Source organism: Furipterus horrens, unplaced genomic scaffold (genome assembly GCF_987537825.1).
Source record: "Furipterus horrens unplaced genomic scaffold, mFurHor1.1.pri manual_scaffold_19, whole genome shotgun sequence".
In the NCBI taxonomy this organism is placed as follows: domain Eukaryota; kingdom Metazoa; phylum Chordata; class Mammalia; order Chiroptera; family Furipteridae; genus Furipterus; species Furipterus horrens.
In genome coordinates, this window is record NW_028327189.1 from 1,402,353 (window position 1) to 1,422,816 (window position 20,464).

A 20,464-nucleotide genomic window follows, 5' to 3' on the forward strand; every position below is an offset into this window, starting at 1 on the left:
GCTTCCCTTTGAGAGGGCACCTGGATTTCTTGCCAACCTCTGTTTCTCCCTGGAGTAGTTTTATGACAGAATAATGTCAAACTGAACCTAAAGATGCCTGAAAGAAGGTCTGTTTGGGGATGTGTTGTTTAAAGAAGATTCCTGTGAATGGCACAAAATTGTATAATTCTTCCAAAGAGTCATAAAAACAAGTTATCCTCATGCAGGCACCCATAGATTCATGTTAAATCATACGGGCTTGTTTCCTTGGTGTCCCTTTATTCTGTAGCATTTTTTTTGGACTATATTAGGTTCATAGGAAAATTAAGGAAAGGTATAGGGATTCCTATATACTCTTTGTCCCTCTATATGTATGGACTTCCCCCAAATCAACATTCTTTACCTTAATATTTATTGAAACGAATGAACATATATTTATATATAAATATATATATATTTTATTTATTTATAATCACTGAAACTCTATAGTTTATGCTTCACACTTGTACTTCATTCCAAATGGAGAATGACCTGTATCCAACATTATAGTGTAATACAAGATATTTTCACTGCACCAATTATCCTATGTGATCTGCCCATTTATCTTTCTTTTCTGTCACTCACACCATCCTGGATTCCTGTGATCTCTCAGAATAGAAATCAAAAGAGATCACTAGAAACCAATACAGTACATTGGTCAGAATAAAACCTGGTTCTCCTGCATGGCAGGTGAGAATTCCACTGAATCACCAGAGGATTCTTGAGAAGTCCTGAGAGAGAAAATAAGAGAGGTTGCCATAAAAATAATACTCATGTGAAAGGTTTGTTAAGAAGCTCATAGGTCCAGGGAAACAACATTTAATTGGACAAAGAGAAAACTTGCTTTCCAAACAAAAGCTGGGGGAACAACGTCTAAGTGTGCCAGCTAAATCTTTGGTGTTTGTGCAGAGGAACTACATGCTTCTTTATGTGTCACATGTTTCATTAGCATGTTAAATATCCATCCAGGGGTGTGGTTTTTGACATTTAAAAGGTAGAGGATCACTGAAAGGACATTCTTTCTTGCTAGTTTGTATATATGAATGAAAGGCATATAGCTAAATTCCACAGAAGTAAATCTTATAGATAGCAGTGTCCTTCAGCCTTCCTGCTAATTGTCCGTAAATTGGTATGAAGGCTTTTTATATTTGTTTCATTCACTTGGTGATATACATTTAAGGTTCCTCCATGTCTTTTTTATGGCTTGTTAGCTTTTTATTTTAAAGGTTTTATTATTTATTTTTAGAGTGAAAGGGAGAGAGAAGAGAGAGCGAGAAACGTCCATGTGCAAGAGAAACATCAATTGGCTTCCTCTTGCACAAATCCACCTGCAGACCTGGCCCAAAACCCAGGCATGTGCCCTGAGTAGGAATACACCCGGCAACCTTTTGTTTCACAGGCTGGTGCTTAATCCACTCAGACACACTGGTCAGGAGTTTGTTTGTTTTTTTTCCTTTAGCACTGATTAATATTCCATGGTCTAGATGGAGACAATTTGTTTATCTGTTTACCTACTGAAGGACATCACGTTTGCTCCTGAGTTTTCTATAAAGCTGCTATGTCCAGGTTTTTAACTCCTTTGGATAAATACCAAATAGCATAATTGTTAGATCATATGGTAAAAGTATGTTTAGTTTTGTAAGAAGCTGTCAATTGTGACTGCACTATTTTGTATGTCCACTGGGAGTGAATGAAAATTCTTTTTGCATTTGGTATTGTCATTGTTTGAATTTTGAACTTCTTTTTTTCTCTCTCTCTCTTTTACTCCTCTCCTGAGGAAATTCTTTTCATTACTTTTAGAATGAGAGAGGGGAGAGAGTGAGAGAGAGAGAGAGAGAGAGAAACATTGATGGGAGAAACATTGATTTGTTCCTTTTCATAAGTGCCACACTGGGGATTGAACCTTCTACCTGGGTATGTGCCTTGGTTGTGAATTAAACCTGTGACCTTTTGGTGTACATATCACTCCAACCAAGTGAGCCACACTGGACAGGTCTGGATTTTTGCCTTACTGATAAATATGTACATTTAATTTGCATTTTTTATGGCATGTGAGGTGAAGCATCTTTCCATATACTTACTTGCCACTTGCATTTTTTTTTTTTTTTGGTGTGTATTTGCTAGGGTTTATGGTCCATTTCTGAGTTGTTTGTTTTCTAATGGTTGAGTTTTTAGGGTTCTTGGTATATATTTAATAACATTGTATTATGCAATCTTACTATAATCATTTATTAGTTTCGGGAGTTATTACGTCAGTTCTTTTAGATTTTCTGCATAGAGAATCATGTCATCTCCAAACTAAGACAGTTTTATTTCTTCTCAATCTGTATATTTTCTATTTTGCTTATCATATTTCATTATCTAGAACTGCCATTATCATTATGATTACAAGAACAGTCGGGAGACAGGACATCATTGCCTTGTTTCAGATCTTAGTAAGAAAGCTTTGAGTTACTCACCTTTAAGTATGATATTGTAATTTTTGGTAGATATTCTTTGCCAGATGAGCAAGTTTCTGTCTCCTCTAAGTTCAGTGTGATTTTTTTTTTTTAATTATGAATATGTGTGTGATTTTGTCCATGCTTCTCAGTATCTGTTGATATAATCATGTTGATTTTTTTATCCTATTGATGTGATATATTACAATAAATATTTTTAAATGTTGAACCTGCATTTCATTCCTGGGATAAATTTCAGTTGGTTGTTATGTTAATAGGAGAAACTCGCATCTTCTTGCTGACACTGTAAAGAGTTACAGATCAGTGAATCTGTTATCGTGCAAACAGAGTTTTTATTGACATGTTCTCATGGAAGAGAATAGGACTTTTCAGAGGTGGGAGGTAGGCAGGGAAAGGCATAGGTTCAGGGCACAAGTGGCAAAAGTAAAGGTGGCCAAAGGCCCTGGTTGCAAGTGCCCCAGGTCATTTGTTCTGAGGACTTACATAGTTGGTAGGCTGGGGGTGAAGAAGTTACATATTGATTAATGGGTAAAGGTGGTGCCAGCTTTTCCAGGGGGTTCTGACTACCCAAACAGGCTACCCAAACTTATGTACATGTGGAAATCTGTTAGCCTGCCTCCTTATCTTACTCCAGACTCCATTTGTCCATCTTGTTGTAAAACAAATACATGGCAGGAGGCAGTTAATTAGAGTTGGGGCGGTTATGAGGTCTCTGTAAACATTAGGGCCTCACTTTAAAATAGTTAATGACCAGAGACAGACATTTAATCAAGGTTATTTTATGAGCTTTTTTCTTCTGGGCATTGTGGGCCCTTTCCCACCCTCAGGCCTTGGGATGAAAGCAGAGTTTCAAAGGCTTTCTTTCCCAGATAGTTGAAATGATACATAAAATTTGAAGGACTGCCCTCCTCCTACTAGCATGGTGTTTTCCTGTGATGTTGGAACACCTGGCAGTATTACTGCACCAGGCCCAGGACTGCTGAATTAGTGAGTGGGCAAGCCTTACTCCTCCTCCCTGCCTTAGTTCACTATCCGTTTTATCTAAGTGCCAAAATGCATTTCCTGGCAACCAGGACATTACGTGCTGGTCAGCAACAGCATCCTGTGCTATCTCCTGCCTCACTTATATATGATTCTTTTTATTTACTGTTGGATTCTGTTTGCCTCTGTGTTATTGAGGATTATTGCAAGTATGTATATGAGAGATTCTGGTATGTACTAGTTGTGTTGTAAAGTCTTCGCTTTGAGTTTTAGGAAAATCTGGCCTCATAGCATGATTAAGAAAGCATTTCCACTATTTGTGCTTCCTTTGGTGTACTGCTATTTTTCTCTTTTATTTTTACTGAAAGTTTTTTGGAATTAAGGTTTGTTGTAGATGGGGTTTTTATCTTTTTCAGAAGTGAGTTGCATTTTGAGAAGAATTTAGAAAATTCATTTTAATATGCAATAGCCTTTAAAAATTCCTGTGAGATTTGGTCTATGAGGGAGATCAAACTGGTTGAAATAATTTCCAATGTTTTATAATTATTTAAATTTAAATATTATCTAGATATGCTTTTATATACCTGATCTCCTGTAGATTATTTATTGCTATTATAATTTTCATTATTTCCATGGGTGATTATTCATAAATAAAATAAATTGTTTAATGTTTATATAGCTGTTTGCTGAGAAGCAGCCATGATGAACATCTTAAATTAAAATATTCATATGTGTGTTTTTGATTTTTAAAAGGGACACCATTTGACTAATAATTATTTTTCACCTTTTCAGCATTATCTGCATATCAGAGTTACCACAGTTTGCAGTCTGACTACTGGAAGGTTAGTACACACTTGAATGCCTGTTTTATTTTTCATTTGGGGCAAATAATACAAAATCCTAAATTTAAGTAAGGTTATTGGAAAGGGGGAGATGTATTATTTTGTTCCAGCAATTTTACCTGAGGTATCTGATCCTTAATTAGAATTTTTTCTTACAGTTTATTAGTAAGACACATTGCATTCTGAGTGTGATACTTTAACAGCAAACAAAATCAAGTATAAATACTATTCCTTTTTTAAGTTCATACTTGGGAATAAATGTGAAGGATGAATGATGGTGATTCTGAGATAAAAGTTGGCTCATCCTGAAGGCTAAGGACTGTTCTTCTTTTGACAGTTTCTCTATGACTGCAGCTCTGGGGAGAATTAAAACTTCATTTTAGGACTTGTGTAAATAAAGAAATATGTTTAATAATGAATTATGCTCCCTGTTATCTAGATTAATGAGTAAAGTTAAACTATCATATTTATCTTTTACAGCATGCATAATTTCACATATGGTAAAACTAGCTAAATGGATTGCTTTTAAGAAATATGTGCTATTATTGTATACAACAAAACAAATACATCTTGTAATAAGATGTAATACATAGTATGAAGTTTAGATATAATATGAGATTAGTTATATAGTGCTGTGTGAATGAAAGAAAAATGTTATGTTATCCAAAGACTTTGAAAGCCCATGTGTTGATCCATGGTGTAAGTAAAAAAGCATTGCTGGTTTTTGTGATTTACCATATTTTTCGCACTATAAGACACACCTGGCCATAAGAGGAAAAAAACAAGAAAAAAGAAAATCTGAACCAAATGGTGTACTAAAATATATAATAAAATATAACAGAATAATATTTCAACCATGTAAAGTGAACAGCAGTCAACAGTGGTGTTAAGGACCATCATCACTGTCATTAACAAATGAGGAGAGACTTTAAGGTTCAATACTCTTCTAGTTTTCTGGGAACCCCAAGAACTCATCATCGCTAGTGACAGAATTTGTGAAGCTCAGTTGCTCACAATCACTGATATTACTTTCTTCACTATCTTCATACTGGCCAGACGCCCTGAGATTCATCAGTGAAGTGGGACGTTTAAGCATCTCCAGGGGTATCATGTGGGCCCACTGCTTCCTCTTCTAACAGTTATTGCCACCGCTGACAGTTCAGGCAATACACATCACAATCTGTGATTCAAACTTCACTCCATAAGATGCACAGACGTTTTCCCTCACTTTTGGAGAAAAAAAAGTGCATCTTATGGAGCAAAAAATGCGGGTACTTGTAGTGGAGAGAAACAAAAATAAAGACTACTTAATCCAAAAATATTTGTGTAAATTTGTTATTTTTGGACACCATCATGAAAACATAATAATATACCTATCATAAAACAATAATTTAAAGAGTACAATTCAGTGGACATACATTCACTGTATATCTATAACCACATTCAATTTTAGAGTATATTTTTGTGTATAAAAGAAACCCCATATTTTCTCTCATTCCCCATAACCCTGTCCTAAGCAACCATTAATTTACCTTTTGTTTCTAGATGTTTACATAGCCTGGACTTACTTTTATTCACTGAGCATGTTTAATATAGCATGTAACATAGTATTTCATTGGTTTTTATGGATACAAATTCTAGTATATGGATATATGTTTTATTTATATTGCATTTTTTGTTGATGAACATCTGAACTTACCTCATGGCAATAATGAATTATACTGCTATGAACACTTGTGTTCATATTTTTGTTCGAATACATATTTTTATTTTGTGTGTGTCAGTTTAGATACCTCAGAGGGGATTTCACTAGGGCACATAGTAATTTAAAATTTTGATGATCTGTATTACGAATTTTTATTTTATTTCTTTTTTCAAGTATATTTTATTGATTATGTATGCTATTACAGTTGTCCCAATTATTTCCATTTTAGTTCATGTCCATGGATCATGCATATAAATTCTTTGACTTCACCATTTCCTATACTGTTCTTAACATCCCCTTGTGCATGACGATAATTCTTAAAGTGACTATCATGTTACTGTCTCAGACTCAATGTATAAAAACCTGTTTCTCAATGTTACCAACTCTTGAGTTTTATGTCTTTACAAAATTTTTACAATTCTTGTAAGTGTAAAGTGGTTTTTCATTAGTTCTCATTTTTATTGTCTCACAACTAATTATGTCTGAACATACTGTTTATTGTCCATTATGTATCTTTTTTTGAGAAGTGTCTGCAAATATCTTTCCATTTAACAGTTTTAATTGTTTTTCTTATTTAATTGGAAGAGTTACAAGATTATTTGCATGTGTTCTCTTCAATTTTTTGGTTATCTTTTGACATTTGTTAGAATCCTTTGAGGGACAAATGTTTAATGTTATGACTAATTCTCATATATTTTTTTCTTTTGTTTGGATTCTTATGCTTTTTGGTGCCATATATCAATTACCAATTAAATTATAAAAGATTATCAATTTTTTTAACTGAACTTATTAGGAGGACATTTGTTCTTAAAATTATACAAGTTTCAGGTATACAGTTCTATGATACATCATTTGTATATTGTATTGTGTGCTTAACACCCAAAGTCAAGTCTCCTTCCACCACTATTTAGTCCCCCTTTATCCTCTTTTACCCCACCCTTTCCTTGTTATAATTGCCAAACTGTTTTTCTTTTAAAAAGTTTCAAAGTCATAGATTTTACTTTTAGGTTTGTCATCATTTTGAGTTACTTTTTGTATATGCTGTGAGGTCAGGTTACAACTTCATTATTTTCCATGTGACTATCTTTAGTTCTTGCAGCACTATTTGTTGAAAAGACTATTCTTTCTCCATTTGGATGGTTTTGGTACCACTGTCACAAGTCTCTTGAGCATAGATGTGTGAGCTTGTTTCTAGACTCCCAGTTCTATTTTTATCTCTACCCCTGTACCAGTACACATTTTCACTGTATTTATTTAAGTATGCTTGTATCTTTGAACTCGAACATTTGCTCATATACTATATATACATATTTGAGTCATTTTATTATAAATACAATTATTTTATAATTTTACTTTATTTTCAGATGTTCATTTAAAGTATGGAAAATAGTGACTTTTTAAAAAAAGATTTTATTTACTTATAGAGGGAGGGGAAGGGAGGGAGAAAGAGATGGAGAGAAACATCAACGTGTGGTTGCCTCTTACACACCCCAACTGGTGACCTGGCCCTCATGTGCCCTGATTGGGAATTGAACCTGTTACCCTTTGGTTCCCAGGTTAACATTCAATCCATTAAGCCACACCAGCCAGGATTATGGCTGACATTTGTTTATGAATTTTTAATAACAACCTTGCCAAACTCATCAGTTCTAATAGCTTTTTATGGATTAATTTGTATTTCCTACATACAAGATTGTGATATATGAAAACAGAGATAACTTTATCTCCTTATCTGTGGTTGTGCTTTTATTGGTTTTAATTACCCATGGTGAACTTCAGTCAAAATATTGAATGAAAAATTCCAGAAAAAAAACAATAATAAGCTTTAAATTATGCACTGTTCTAGGAAGCATGGTGATATCTTGTGCTATCCCATTTCATTTCACATAGGATGTGATTTTTCTCTATGTCCACATATTTATTCTGTGTGCATTACTTGCCTATTTATTGCTTAATAGCAATAAATATGTCAGTTATTAAACTGTCATCTTTAAAGAGAAAAAATGAAAGGCCTTAACTTGTTATGGTGATGTTGCTAAGATATATTAATACAGTTTGTGGTCACACCTAAAACAGAAAAAGTCATGGCCACTTGTGAGAATATACCTGAATAAACCTGAAACATTAATTCAAAAGAATACATAAATGCACCCCTGTGTTCATTGCAGTATTATTTACAACAGAAAAGATCTGGATACAGCCCAAGTGCCCATCAAAAGATGGTTGGCTAAAAAAGCTGTGGAACATGTATACAATGGACTCTTGTCCATAAAAAAGATTAAAATCTTACCCTTTGTGATAGTGTGGGTGAAACTGGAGAGTATTATGCTAAGTGAAATAAGCCAGCCAGAGAAAGACAAGTACTATATGATTTTACCTACATATGGAATCTAGTGAACAAATAAATAAACAATAGAAACAGACTTTAGATACAGAACACAGACTAACAGCTGTTAGAGGAGAGTGGGGGGTGGGGGTGGGTGAAAAGATGAAGGGATTATACAAAAAAGAAAAAGCTCAAAGACACAGGCAACATATGGGAAAGGAGGGAAAAGGAGGTGGGGGAAGTAAAAGAGGGTAAAGGGGGTAAATGATGATAGAAGGGGACTTGACTTGGGGTGGTGACACAATACAGTATACAAATGATATGTTATAGAGTTGTATACTTAAAACCTATGTGATTCTATTAATTTTAATGTCACCCCAGTAAATTCAATTAAAAAAAGAAGAAAGGATGACAACATTTTGTGATAAGTGCTTGGGTAAGATGGAAAAGTCTTACATTTGTGGGTGGAAGTAGTGGTTGACTGCAACATGTGCCAAAAAGCATTGAGCCTTTATGAAACAGATATAACACCAAGCCATTTACTGCCAGTAAGGAATGGTTACAGAGGATTAGAAATAGGTTTGTACAGAAATTAAATTACTCAGGAAAGAGAAAGAGAAAACACTCAACATAACTTTTATTATCGTATATTGTTATAGTTGTACTATTTTATATTATTGTTGCTAATCTTTTATTGTTCCAATTTATAAATAAAACTTTTTCATAGATACACATGTATAGGAAAAAATGCAGTATATTTAGAGTTTGGTACTAACTGTGGTGTTGGGCATCCCCTGGGGATCCCGGAACATCCATTTCCTTGTTTATCTTCTCTTTAGCACTTCTATTCAAAATGAATATGTGATTGAAGTCTTCAATTATTGATGAATTGTCCACTCTTTGGATTAGTTTTGTGGAGTTTTGTTTTTTGTATTTTGGTATGGTTTCTTCTTTAGGTGCAGTTCTATTTATAATTGTCATGTTTTTTATAAATGATATGATTTATTTTTGTTTTCATACCAACTTTATGGAGACATAATTGCTATATAATATAGTATAAGTTTAAAGTGTACATATAACATTGTGTATGTTTAAGGTGTGCAATGTGTTGATCTGATACACATTTATAGCTAAATGTTTGACACTAGTGCTAATGCCTCCATCATTTCACATAATGACTATTATTTGTTGTCTTGAGAACATTTAAGATCTACCATTGTAGCTGGTATTAAATATATAATACCAAGATAGATCCTTTAATTGTCCTTTATTTCTAGTAACTATTTTATTTTGAACTGTTCTGGTAGATAATTATTATAGCCATTCTAGAATTTGTATAATTACTGTTTTATGATACAGTAGTGCCACACATCTGAGAGGGATAGGATCCAAGAGCCCACTGGGTCCCTGAAATTGTGGATACTAAACCCTTACCTACACTGTTTTTTCCTATCAATACATACTGATGATAAAATTTTTTAAAAAGATTTTATTTATTTATTTTTAGAAAGAAGGAAAGAGAGGGAGAAAAACATAGATGTATGAGATAAACATCCTTTAGTTGCCTCTTGCGTGCCCCTAGCTAGGGACCTGGCCCACAACCTAGGCATGTGCACTGAGTGGGAGTAAAACTGGTGACCTTTCGGTTGCAGGCCTGTACTCAGTTCACTGAGCCACACTAGTCAGGGCCAATGATAAAGTTTAACTTAAAAATTAGGCACAGTAAGAGATTTTTAAAAATAATAAAAATAAGACAATTATGACGATATTCTCTAAAAGTTATGTGAATGTAGTCTGTCTCAAAATTGTATTAACCTTTTTAAAATTTATGATGATATGAGATGATATAATTCTGATATGTTGTAATGAAGTGAGGTGAATGACACCATTGTGATAATATTAGTTTACTATATAGTTGCCTGAACACACTGAAATACTGTGGCAGTGGATATTGTAACCAATATAGCTACTAAGTGACTAATGAATGGGGAGCGTACTGGAGAGGAGAGACAGAAAACAGAATTGTCTTCTGCAGGGCAGCTCCCTTGTAGTACAGGCTTCCCTGCTATGGTGAGTATTCTAAGAACCCATCTGTATCCCTGTACTATCTGGTGTTGTTGAGAGAGGATGCATTCTGCTTCAGTGAATTTGTTCTGAAGACTCAACATATTTGCCCATCTCATGATGGGTGATTTATTAACACACCCGCCCACACTGCACTGAGTGTTAAGCAGTTTTTGATCAAAAATGGCTTGACCCCTATGCCCCACCCTCCCTATTCAGCTGATCTTGCCCCAAGCAACTTTTTTGTTTGTTTGTTTCCCTGGATGATAAAAAGTCCTCAAAGGGGAATGGTTTGTCCATGTGGAAGAGGTGAAACAAAAAATGGCAGAAGCTCTAAAAGACATGAAAACTGATAGGTTCAAAAACTGTTTTGAGTGGTGGGGAAAGAATGATTTGGTAGGTTATTGCATCAAATGGAGAGTACTTTGAAGGAGACTGAAATTTAAACATGCAAGAATAAATACACAAGCCCTGGCAGCTGTGGCTCAGTGGATTGAGCGTCGGCCTGCGAACCAAGTGTCGCCTGTTCGATTCCCAGTCAGGGCACATGACTAGGTGGTACGTCAGGTCTCCAGTTGGGGGCATGAGTGAGAGGCAACCACACAGTGGTGTATCTCTCCCTCTCTTTCTCCTTTCCCCTCTCTCTAAAAATAAATAAATAGCAAAAACAACAAATTATTCAAAAAAATAATAAATACACAATTTTTAATAAATAGATTCTGGGTTTTGGGGGTCACCACTATTATGGCATGCAGACTCTGGACAAAGTGATCATTCATGTTCTGGAAAGATTTGGTGACAACATGAAATATATTATCACACCCCTCAATATAGCATGCAATTTAAAATTTATAAATACTTTATTTCTGGAATTTTACATGTAATATTTTGGATCTGTGTTGGCCATGGCTAATGAAAATGAGGAAAGCAAAACCATGGACAAGGGGGACTCTTGTGAGTTTATTGCTTTTCAACTTTTTATAAAAAAATGTGTTTTCTTTTTATTCTCACCCAAGGACAGGCTTATTAATTTTAGAGAGAGAGGTAGGGAGGGAGAGAAATGTCCACGTGAGACAGAAACATTAATTGGTTGCCTCCCATACCACCTCCTATACCAGGTACTGAACCAGCAACCTTGGTATGTCCTCTGACCAGAGTCAAACCTTCAGCCTTTGGTGTACAGGATGATGCTCCAACCAGCTGAGCCACGTGGCTAGGGCACAATGTGTCTTTTAATCTAAAATATGGTCTCCTGAAGACTATATATAGTTGGATCTTAATTTTTTCCAGTTTTATAATTTATGCATTCTTCTTGTTTAATTGATATTGTTTAATGTTATTATTTATGCATTGGATTTCCATCTACCATTTTACTTTTCTTTTCAACACATTTATCTTTTACCTCTGTTTTTTCTTTTCCTGCTTTTTTTGTATGAAACAAATTTTTAAAATTTAATATCTTTCAATTTTTAAATTATTTTAAATTATTTTTAAATTTAGTGTTATTTCCATACTGATTACTTTACATACACACACACACACACACACACACAGAACTTTATATATGTATATATATAAAGTTATATGAATTTACCTTCATTTATACTAATCTAATTCTCCCTATGGGATATGGAAATGTAACTGTAATATAGCTCTATGAACTTTATTCATCCCCTTTTTATTTTTATACACATTATGTTGATAAATATTGTAACCCCAATAATTATAATACATACACTATACTGTTTAATATTAACTATGTTCACTTTTAAAACAAAAAGATTATACTTTTGGCTTTTTATTTTTTTATTTTTTTAAAACATCCTCACTTAAAGACATGCTTATTGACTTTAGAGACAGGGGACAGGACAGAGAGAGAGGAAGAAAGAAAAACATTGATGTGAGAAAAATATGGATTGGTTTTCTCCCTTATGTACCCCAACCAGGAACTAAAGCCACAACCCAATCATGTACCCTTGTTAGAAACAAGGTCATAGTGACTCCCAAACCAGTAGCAAAGTCATTGGTAACAAAGGGCAAATGTAATTAAAGGGTCTTAAGGGCAAATGTAATTAAAGGGTCTTAAGGGCAAATGTAATTAAAGGATCTCTGGGAAGGGAGTGGACAGTATTAGCATATTCACAAATCACAATAGGGGTATTTAGATGAACGCGTTAGATTGTACCTCCTGAGTATCCGGTCATGGAGAAACGGGGAAGAAGGAGAGGGGAGGGGAAACTAGTTGCGTTAGGGCGGGGAAGCTAATCGCTCTCACCTTAGAATGGCAATTTTAGGGTGGGGAAGCTAAGACTATAAAACCAGGTTCCTTTGTCTATTTGGCGCGCACATTCTCCTGGCTGTGAGGGTGCGCCCGGCTCTGCAGACTCGTGAATAAAGGCCTCGCTTTACTGCTCAAGTCCTGTGTCCCAGTTTTTATTGTGAGCGTTTCTCACACCCTGACCAAGAATTGAACCAGTGTCCTTTTGTTTTATAAAGCGATACTACAACCAAGCCACAACTGCTAGGGCTATTTCTCATTTTCCTATTATTAGCTGTTTTAATTGCCATTTCTGAATTTCTTCATTTGTTCTTTTATATTTGGCTTGTCATCTAAAGTAATTTCTTTAGCCCCCAAATATAATTATACAGAGATTTATTAAACAGTTCTCTGTTAAGTCAATTTTGAGAGGAAAGGAGAAGAAATATGAAGTATGCTGTATTCCATTACTTCATAGGATGGAGATTTTTAGTTTACAGTTTTTCTGAGCACTGCATTTTTTTGGGCTGTCATAATATCTGAGCATAAATGAGGTGTTAATCTAATTGAAGTTCTTTTGTGATACTGCTTTCAAGATTTTTCTCCTCGTCTTTGGTTTCCTTCCACCCTCCCTCCTTCTTCACTTCATCCTTCCTTCCTTCCTTCCCTTTTTCCCCTCCATCCCTCCTTTCTTTATTTCCTCCTTTTTTTCTTTCTTTCCTCCTTTTCTTCTTCATTCCTTTTTTCCTTCCCTCCCGCCCTCCCACTCTCCCTTTCTTCCTTCCTCCTTCCATCTCTGAATCATTTTGTTTATCCCAGCTGAATTTAGTTTAGGTTACTGATATGCAAATTAAAGTATTTCCCCCCTGAAATTTCCATTCTATTTTATTGGTGTTTGAAATGTTTTTCTTTGCTTTCCTGTCTTCTGGAATTTCCATAGACATGTGTGCAAGCACTCAATGGTGTATTTCTCTTAATTTCTTTTCTCTCTCTTTTTGTTGGTGGTGTTCAATCTGTTCTTTAAATTTACTCATTCATTCTGCCTATTTTAGATACAAGTTGAGACCCTCTAACTTCATTTTAGTTATTTTTAACTTTAGAATATCCATTTGATATTTTTAAGTAATTATAATTTTTATATTAATACTTTTATCTGGAGCCCCTGGCTGGTTTGGCTCAGTGGATTGAGCTTCAGCCTGCGAGCTAAGTGTCGCTGGTTCGATCTTCCAGTCAGGGCACATCAGAGAAGGAAAACTCTGACTCCAAAAAACCTCCGCTGCCTTGCGGCATACCTCTTCAGGGGAAAGGCTAAGGGCGTAAACACCGACAGAAAATCCGGAGCCGGAGTCCCTAAGGAGGTTTGACGTTGTAGTCAACACCGGCAACTCCTACGGCGCACCTGAAACCAAGCTGTATTGACTCCGTCTTTCCCTTGGACCCTTCAGCTGCGAAGAGAGGGGGGGTCTGCTGCATGGGCAACAGCAGACCCTCCATATCACCCTGCCCAGGCTCTGTAGCTTCAGCTTCACTGGAGAGGACACTCCAGCATCATCGCAAGATGTCGATTCAACACGGGAGGAGACAGATACCGTGTCAATCCCGAGTCGGACTGCACAACCATTCTCGGCGGTGCAGATAGACTCTTAAGAAACTACACCATCGTCTCTCGAGACGGACGGCTGCTGACGATGACGACTTTTATCTGGAGAGACATTGTCACTGTAATTTATATATTTGAAATCTTTCAGTTATTGAAAATATGTATAAATGGTTATCCTAAGTTTGCTAAACCAGTGATTTGGTTGTTCTCACTAGCAGCTTCATTTATTTATTTATATAATCAATATTTTTTATTGATTATACTGTTACAGTTGTCCCAATTTCTTTTCCCTCTGCTCCCCTCCACCCACTGACCCCCCTCCATCCAGTTGTCCCCCACTTTTAGTCCATACCCATTGGTTGTGCATATAGTTCTTCTGAACCTCTTCCTGTCTACTCCCTCCTACTATTCTTCCTAATTCCTGTACCATCTCCCTCCCTTTCCCTTTTCTCCCTCCCTGCTGGCCTACCCCCAATATGTTCCCCATACCTATAGTTCTTTTTCCACTTTCGTTGCCTACTTAGTTTGCCTTTGTTTCAATTCCCTAGCTTCTGTTGTTGGTTGTTGTGATGCAGCTTTCATTTTAGTGTTCATAGTTTTGATCCTCCTTCTCCTAAACTGTCCCTTTAACATCTCATATAATAGTGGTTTGGATCTGATGAATTCCTTCAGTTTTACTTTGTCCTGGAAGCACTTTCTCTGCCCTTCTATTCTGAATGACAGTTTTGCTGGATAAAGTATTCGTGGTTGTAGGTTTTTGCTTTTCATTACTTTTGAATATTTCTTGCCAGTCCCTTCTTGCCTGCAGGGTCTCCTTTGAAAAATCAGCTGTTAGTCTCATTGGGACCCCTTTGTACATAATTCTCTTCTCTTTTGCTGCTTTTAAGATTTTCTCTTTATCTTTAGTGTTTGACAATTTGATTATAATGTGTCTTGGAGTGGTTCTCCCTGGGTCCAGTTTTTCTGGAATTCTCTGAGCTTCCTGGACCTGTAACTGTATTTCCTTCCCCAAGTTAGGGAAGTTCTGCTTCATTATTTTTTCACATAATTTTTCCATTTCTGGTTCTTCTTTGCCCTCTGGCAATCCCATAATTCAATTGTTTGTTCTCTTATAGCTGTCCCAAAGGGTTTTGACCCTCTTCTCGTATTCCTCACTTTTTGTTTTCTCTTTCTGCACTGATTGACTGTTTGTTCCTTTCCTATGTTCTGATTTGTTGATTTGATCTCTGGTTTTCATTTCCTCACCACTTGTCTCGTATGTGTTTTCATTTGTTTCAGTATGATTAGCTTTCATTCCTTCCCCATCTTGTTCCAAATCTTTTGTTAATTCTGTAAACCACCTTATGACTATAGCTCTGAACTGAGCCTCAGAAAATTTTCCTATATGCTCATTAGTTATGTCCCTCATCCGCTGCCTGGTGATCTGCGTCACTGGGATTTCAATCATGATCTGCTTCATCCTGTCAGTTTTCTGTTTACCTTTGTTTCCTGGTTAAGCTGTAGGGGGCGGAACCCCGTGCACTTTTCACAGCCCGGCGTCTGGCGCCCTTTTTCACGGCTCTGTGGCGCTTTTTGTGGGTGCGGGGGTCCAAGATGGATTCCTGCGATTACTCTCCGCTGAGAGACCAGGAGCGTCCTTCCCCACCCTCTCTGGGTCTCGCAGTTGGAGGCAATGGGGGGGGGTCTCCCTTCTGCACTGTTGGAATCTCAGGATGCTGGGTCTTGACTGCAGCCGGGATTGCTCCCCTGGCGTTTCTCGCAGTCCCACCGCTATCCCCGCTGCTACTGTCGACAGCACAGCCCTACCTTTCTGTCCCAATTATGTTTTCACCCCTCCTACCTGTCCAGGCGAGCACCGCTGGTTTATAACTGTATATGTTGGGCTTCCATATAATTTGATTTTCTGGAATTTCAAGTTATCTTTGGTTATGAGGTAGTTGTATTCCTACTTAGTTGTGGAGGGAGACAGAGCGTGTCAGTCTAAGCCTCCATCTTGGCTGGAAATTCTCTTTAGCCTTAATTTTAACATTTTGATTATAATGTGTCTTGGTGTGGTTCTCCCCGGGTCCAGTTTCTTTGTAACTTTCAGTGCTTTCTGGACCTGAAAATTTATTTCCTTCCCCAAGTTAGGGAAGTTCTGCTTCATTATTTTTTCACATAATTTTTCAATTTCTAGTTCTTCTTTTTCACCTTCTGGCAACCCTATGATTTGGATGTTGGCCCACTTACAGCTGTACCATAGGTTTCTGAGCTTTTCTCATTTACCTCACTTTTCATTTTCTCTTTCTTCACTGGTTGATGATTTGTTTTTCCTGTGTTCTGATTTGTTGATTTGATCTCTGGTTTACTTTCCCTCACCACTTGTTTTGTATGTGTTTTTGTTCATTTCAGCAGGACTAGCCTTCATTCCTTTCCTGTCTTGTTTAAGATCTGCTGTTAGGTCTGTAAGCATTCTTATAACCAAAACTCTGAAGTGTGCTTCAGAAAGATTTCCTATCTGCTGATCCATTAGATCAGATGTTGCTGTCTGATCAGCTGTGTCGCTGGGATCTCTGTCATGATCTGTGTCATTCTGATAGTTTTGTGTTTACTTTTGCTTCTTGGGTGGGGCTGTCACAGCTCCTATGCTATAGGGGGCTGAGCCCCGTGCACTCATCACTACCGGGTGACCCTTCTCACCACACTGTGGTGTTTTGTATGGTGGCAGGGGTCCAGGGTGAATTCTTGTCTTTTAGTCCCTGCTGAGAGACCAGGAGCTTCTTCCTCCATCCCCACCTCCTCTGCCCTTCACAGTGCGAGGCAATGGGGGTCTTTCTTCTCTGGTGTTGGAATCACGAGCTGACAGGTCTGGTCTGCAGCTGGGGTTGCTTCTCAGGTGTTTCTTGCCACTTTTTAAATATGGGTGTCTGTGCTTACTGTCGTTCCGTTCCGCTGCTGTTGCCACAGCGGCTGCTGCCAGCACAGCTTGACCTCTCCGCTCCAGCTTCGCCCTTCCTACCCATCTGGATGCGCACCACTTTTTTATAACTTCATATGCTGGACTTCCATTTAACTTTATTTTCTGGAACTTCTGGTTATTTATGGTTTTGCAGTTCTATTTTTTCTTAGTTGTGGTTACCACTGTGTTTGCTTTTGTTTCCCCTCTGCGTTGGTCTACTATTTTTGCAACAAGAAGTCTCGGTTCATTTCTGAACATTGTGAGGCAGGTGGGCCCTAGGTTGAACCAGCCACTCAGAAGCGGGTAGGACGTGTCTCCCCACCTTGGCTCAGAGCCCCTTACTGCACACAGATGGAGGACCCGGAGAAGCCCCCAAATTGTGAGAAATGTTCACAGTAAAACACTGGGACACAGGACTTCAGAAGCAAAGCAAGGCGTTTATTCACGAGTTTGCAGAGTCAGGAGCACAGCCATCCAAGGGAATGTGTACCCAAAGTAGACAAAGAAAACTGGTTTTATACTAATGCAAATAGCTCCCCATCCCTAATGTGATTAGCTCCCCGTCCCCTCTCCTTTTCCCCTGTTTCTCCATTACTGGATAATCAGGGTTCATAATTGAATGCGATTACTTAACTAAGGGTGTGATTAATAAAGGGTAATTTAGTTATAGGTATGTCTCCCTCTTATTTGCAAAGTTATCTAGTAAATCTTCCCATTTCTGTGTTTTCTGATGGCAATTTTCCTTCTTTTGATCCCAGAGAAATGTGTGAGAAGCTGCACAATGTCATTTTCTTGTCCCCTTTCCATGATTCATCTGCTAATTATTGCCTACTGGTTTGAGAGTCTTTGGCTTCTTTATCCCTTACCCCTGGGGGACAGTATGGATGTAAGCTAGTGCTTAGGAAAGGAGCACAGTCTAGTCCTGCCTCAATTCTAGGGATAACTTGGCTATCTGTGTCTTAAGGATGGAATTTGCCTTTTCTACCTTTCCTGATGATCATGGGTGGTATGGAATGTTTGTAATTTCCATTGAACATGTAGAGAACAAATGAGCTCCTATGTAACCTGTGAAATAAATGCAGGACCTTTGTCAGATTGAAGGGTTATAGGAATTCCTGTGCAGCACAGATAGATTCTAGTATAGCCTGAGTGACTTCAGATGCCTTTTCTGAGGTAGTGGGGTAGACTTCTACCCATCGTGAAAAGGTGTCCACCAGAGTTAAGAGGTATTTGTATTTTTTAACTGGAGGCATCTGAGTAAACTCAACCTGCCAGTCCTGTCCCAGAGTATGTCCTCTGGCTTGATGGGTAGGGAAGGAGGGAGGAGGTTTGAGTACCCCTGAGGTGAAGTCTGGCTGCATATGTTCTCATATTATATCTGTGTTAAACAGTTTAGTAAGTTTTACTTCCCACTATAAAACATATTTTAAGAAACTTAAATTTGAGTTGCTGATTATAGAGTTTGGTAAACCTTTAAAAACATGGAATTGACTTTAAATTTTAAGTTTTATTAGTCATACCTGATTTCTGTCATGTACTTAAAAAATAAACTTGTAAAAATATAAAACTTATTTTTTGCTCTGCATAGAGTGTGAACTCAGTTTGGTTGATGGATCATTATTTTCTGATATGTGCTTTACCATATAAACTCCAAACCATGTCTATTCCTGTTCTTTGAGAAGTTACAAAATTTTCTTTTGGTGCTTTTTTTCTCTTAAGAAATTTATTGCTTTCATTTATGAATAGTTATGCTACAGGGAGTGTTTACATGTTTATTTAACAGCTGATTCTTTGTTTGCTGTGTCTTTGAGAGACGCGTGAATATTATACTGCATTGTCACTGAGAACTAGGAGATTTGAGTAACTGTCCTTGGACAGGTGCCTTATATGTTACTATACTAGATATATGGTTCAAATACTGGAAGAAGGGTGGATTTGGAGGCTAATTCCCTCATAGCTGTAAGGGAAGAGTGTACTGCTGTACAGTTTATGGCCTGAGGGAGTCTTAGCCTTTCCTACCCATTTTGGTGTCTGTATTTTCTCAGTTGCTTGATGTGTACAAACCAATCAACTAGCTTCTAGATTTCACTCACAGAATTAATCCATATTACTTTGTATATCTTTTTTGCTGCACTGGGTGGAGGGAAAGTCAGGAGCCTCTTGTCTGACAATTTTGGTGACATTCAGTGATGGTTTTTCTCTTTAACATAAACTTGTCCTATAGCCTCATTATAATCACAATTAACTACTTAATTGTGGGTTTGTGATGGGCACTTTGATATAGTATACATTTCCTAAACCTATTGATTCTGATGGAGGCAGATTATGATAAAGTGTATTTTGTAGAAAATTATTTTTAATCCTCAAAATAGATCAAAGAATGACAAGGGATTTAGAATAATTTCCAGGCAAGGCTCTTTATGACAGTTTGTCATGGTTCCAGGTTTCAGTGTGAAAAGGCAATAGATATTCTTTTTCTTGGAGAGGGTCCATTAACATTATTTTGATGTCTATGCTCTTATGCAGTTTTTCCAGAAGTTTGCCAATACTTGTTTGTCTTATTTGTTTTTTGCAGTTCTAGTAGGTATGAAGAAGTAGCTCATTGTGATTTTGGTTGTAATTGCTATGAAGGATTACGGTATTTGAGAATATTTTTATGTACTTATTAGGCATTTAAAATTTTATTTTTAAATCAAAATATTTGCTATAAAACAAATATAAAGAGTACATGTTAATTTTATATATTTTAATATGATTGTCATTGTAGTAATGATTAGCACTTCTATTAATTTACATATTACAATATATTTTTAAATTAAATAATACATTATATTGTATTGAGAGCTCATTGCCCAGAGATTGACACCCTTTACATTCTTACACTTCCTCCTCATCCTTTTTCCTTTCATTATCCATCCTGTGGCAGTTGTCTGTGTCATGACTTTATGTATTATTTGTTCATTTGTTCCTTTTTGTTTTATATTTCACATATGAGTGAAATTGTGTGGTTCTTTCCTTTTCAAACTTTTTATGTTGTTCCAAATGGCAGTTTCTTTAATCTTTTCCTATGCCTGTGTACTATTCCCTTTTACATATGTTTCACATCTTTCTTACCCAGCCTTCCATTAAAGAACACTTGTTTCCATATCCTGGTCACTGTGAATAATGCTATGATGGAACATAGGGGTATGTATTTCTTTATGAATAAGGGCTTTAAAGTTTTTTAGTAGCTACCCAAAAGAGGGATTTCTGCTTTATATGGTAGCTCTAGTCT

The 20,464-nt window shown here is 36.7% G+C and overlaps 1 protein-coding gene across 3 annotated transcripts in view; it reads left to right on the forward strand.

Moving 5' to 3' along the window:
* LOC149990272 (lysine-specific demethylase 6A-like) overlaps positions 1-20,464 on the forward strand; it is a 355,815-nt gene that overhangs the window by 95,907 nt on the left and 239,444 nt on the right. For all 3 annotated transcript variants that reach the window (XM_090265492.1, XM_090265491.1, XM_090265493.1), the window contains exon 4: positions 4,251-4,300. In XM_090265492.1, the coding sequence (XP_090121618.1) occupies positions 4,251-4,300 (50 nt within the window). The remainder of the gene's footprint in view (positions 1-4,250; positions 4,301-20,464) is intronic.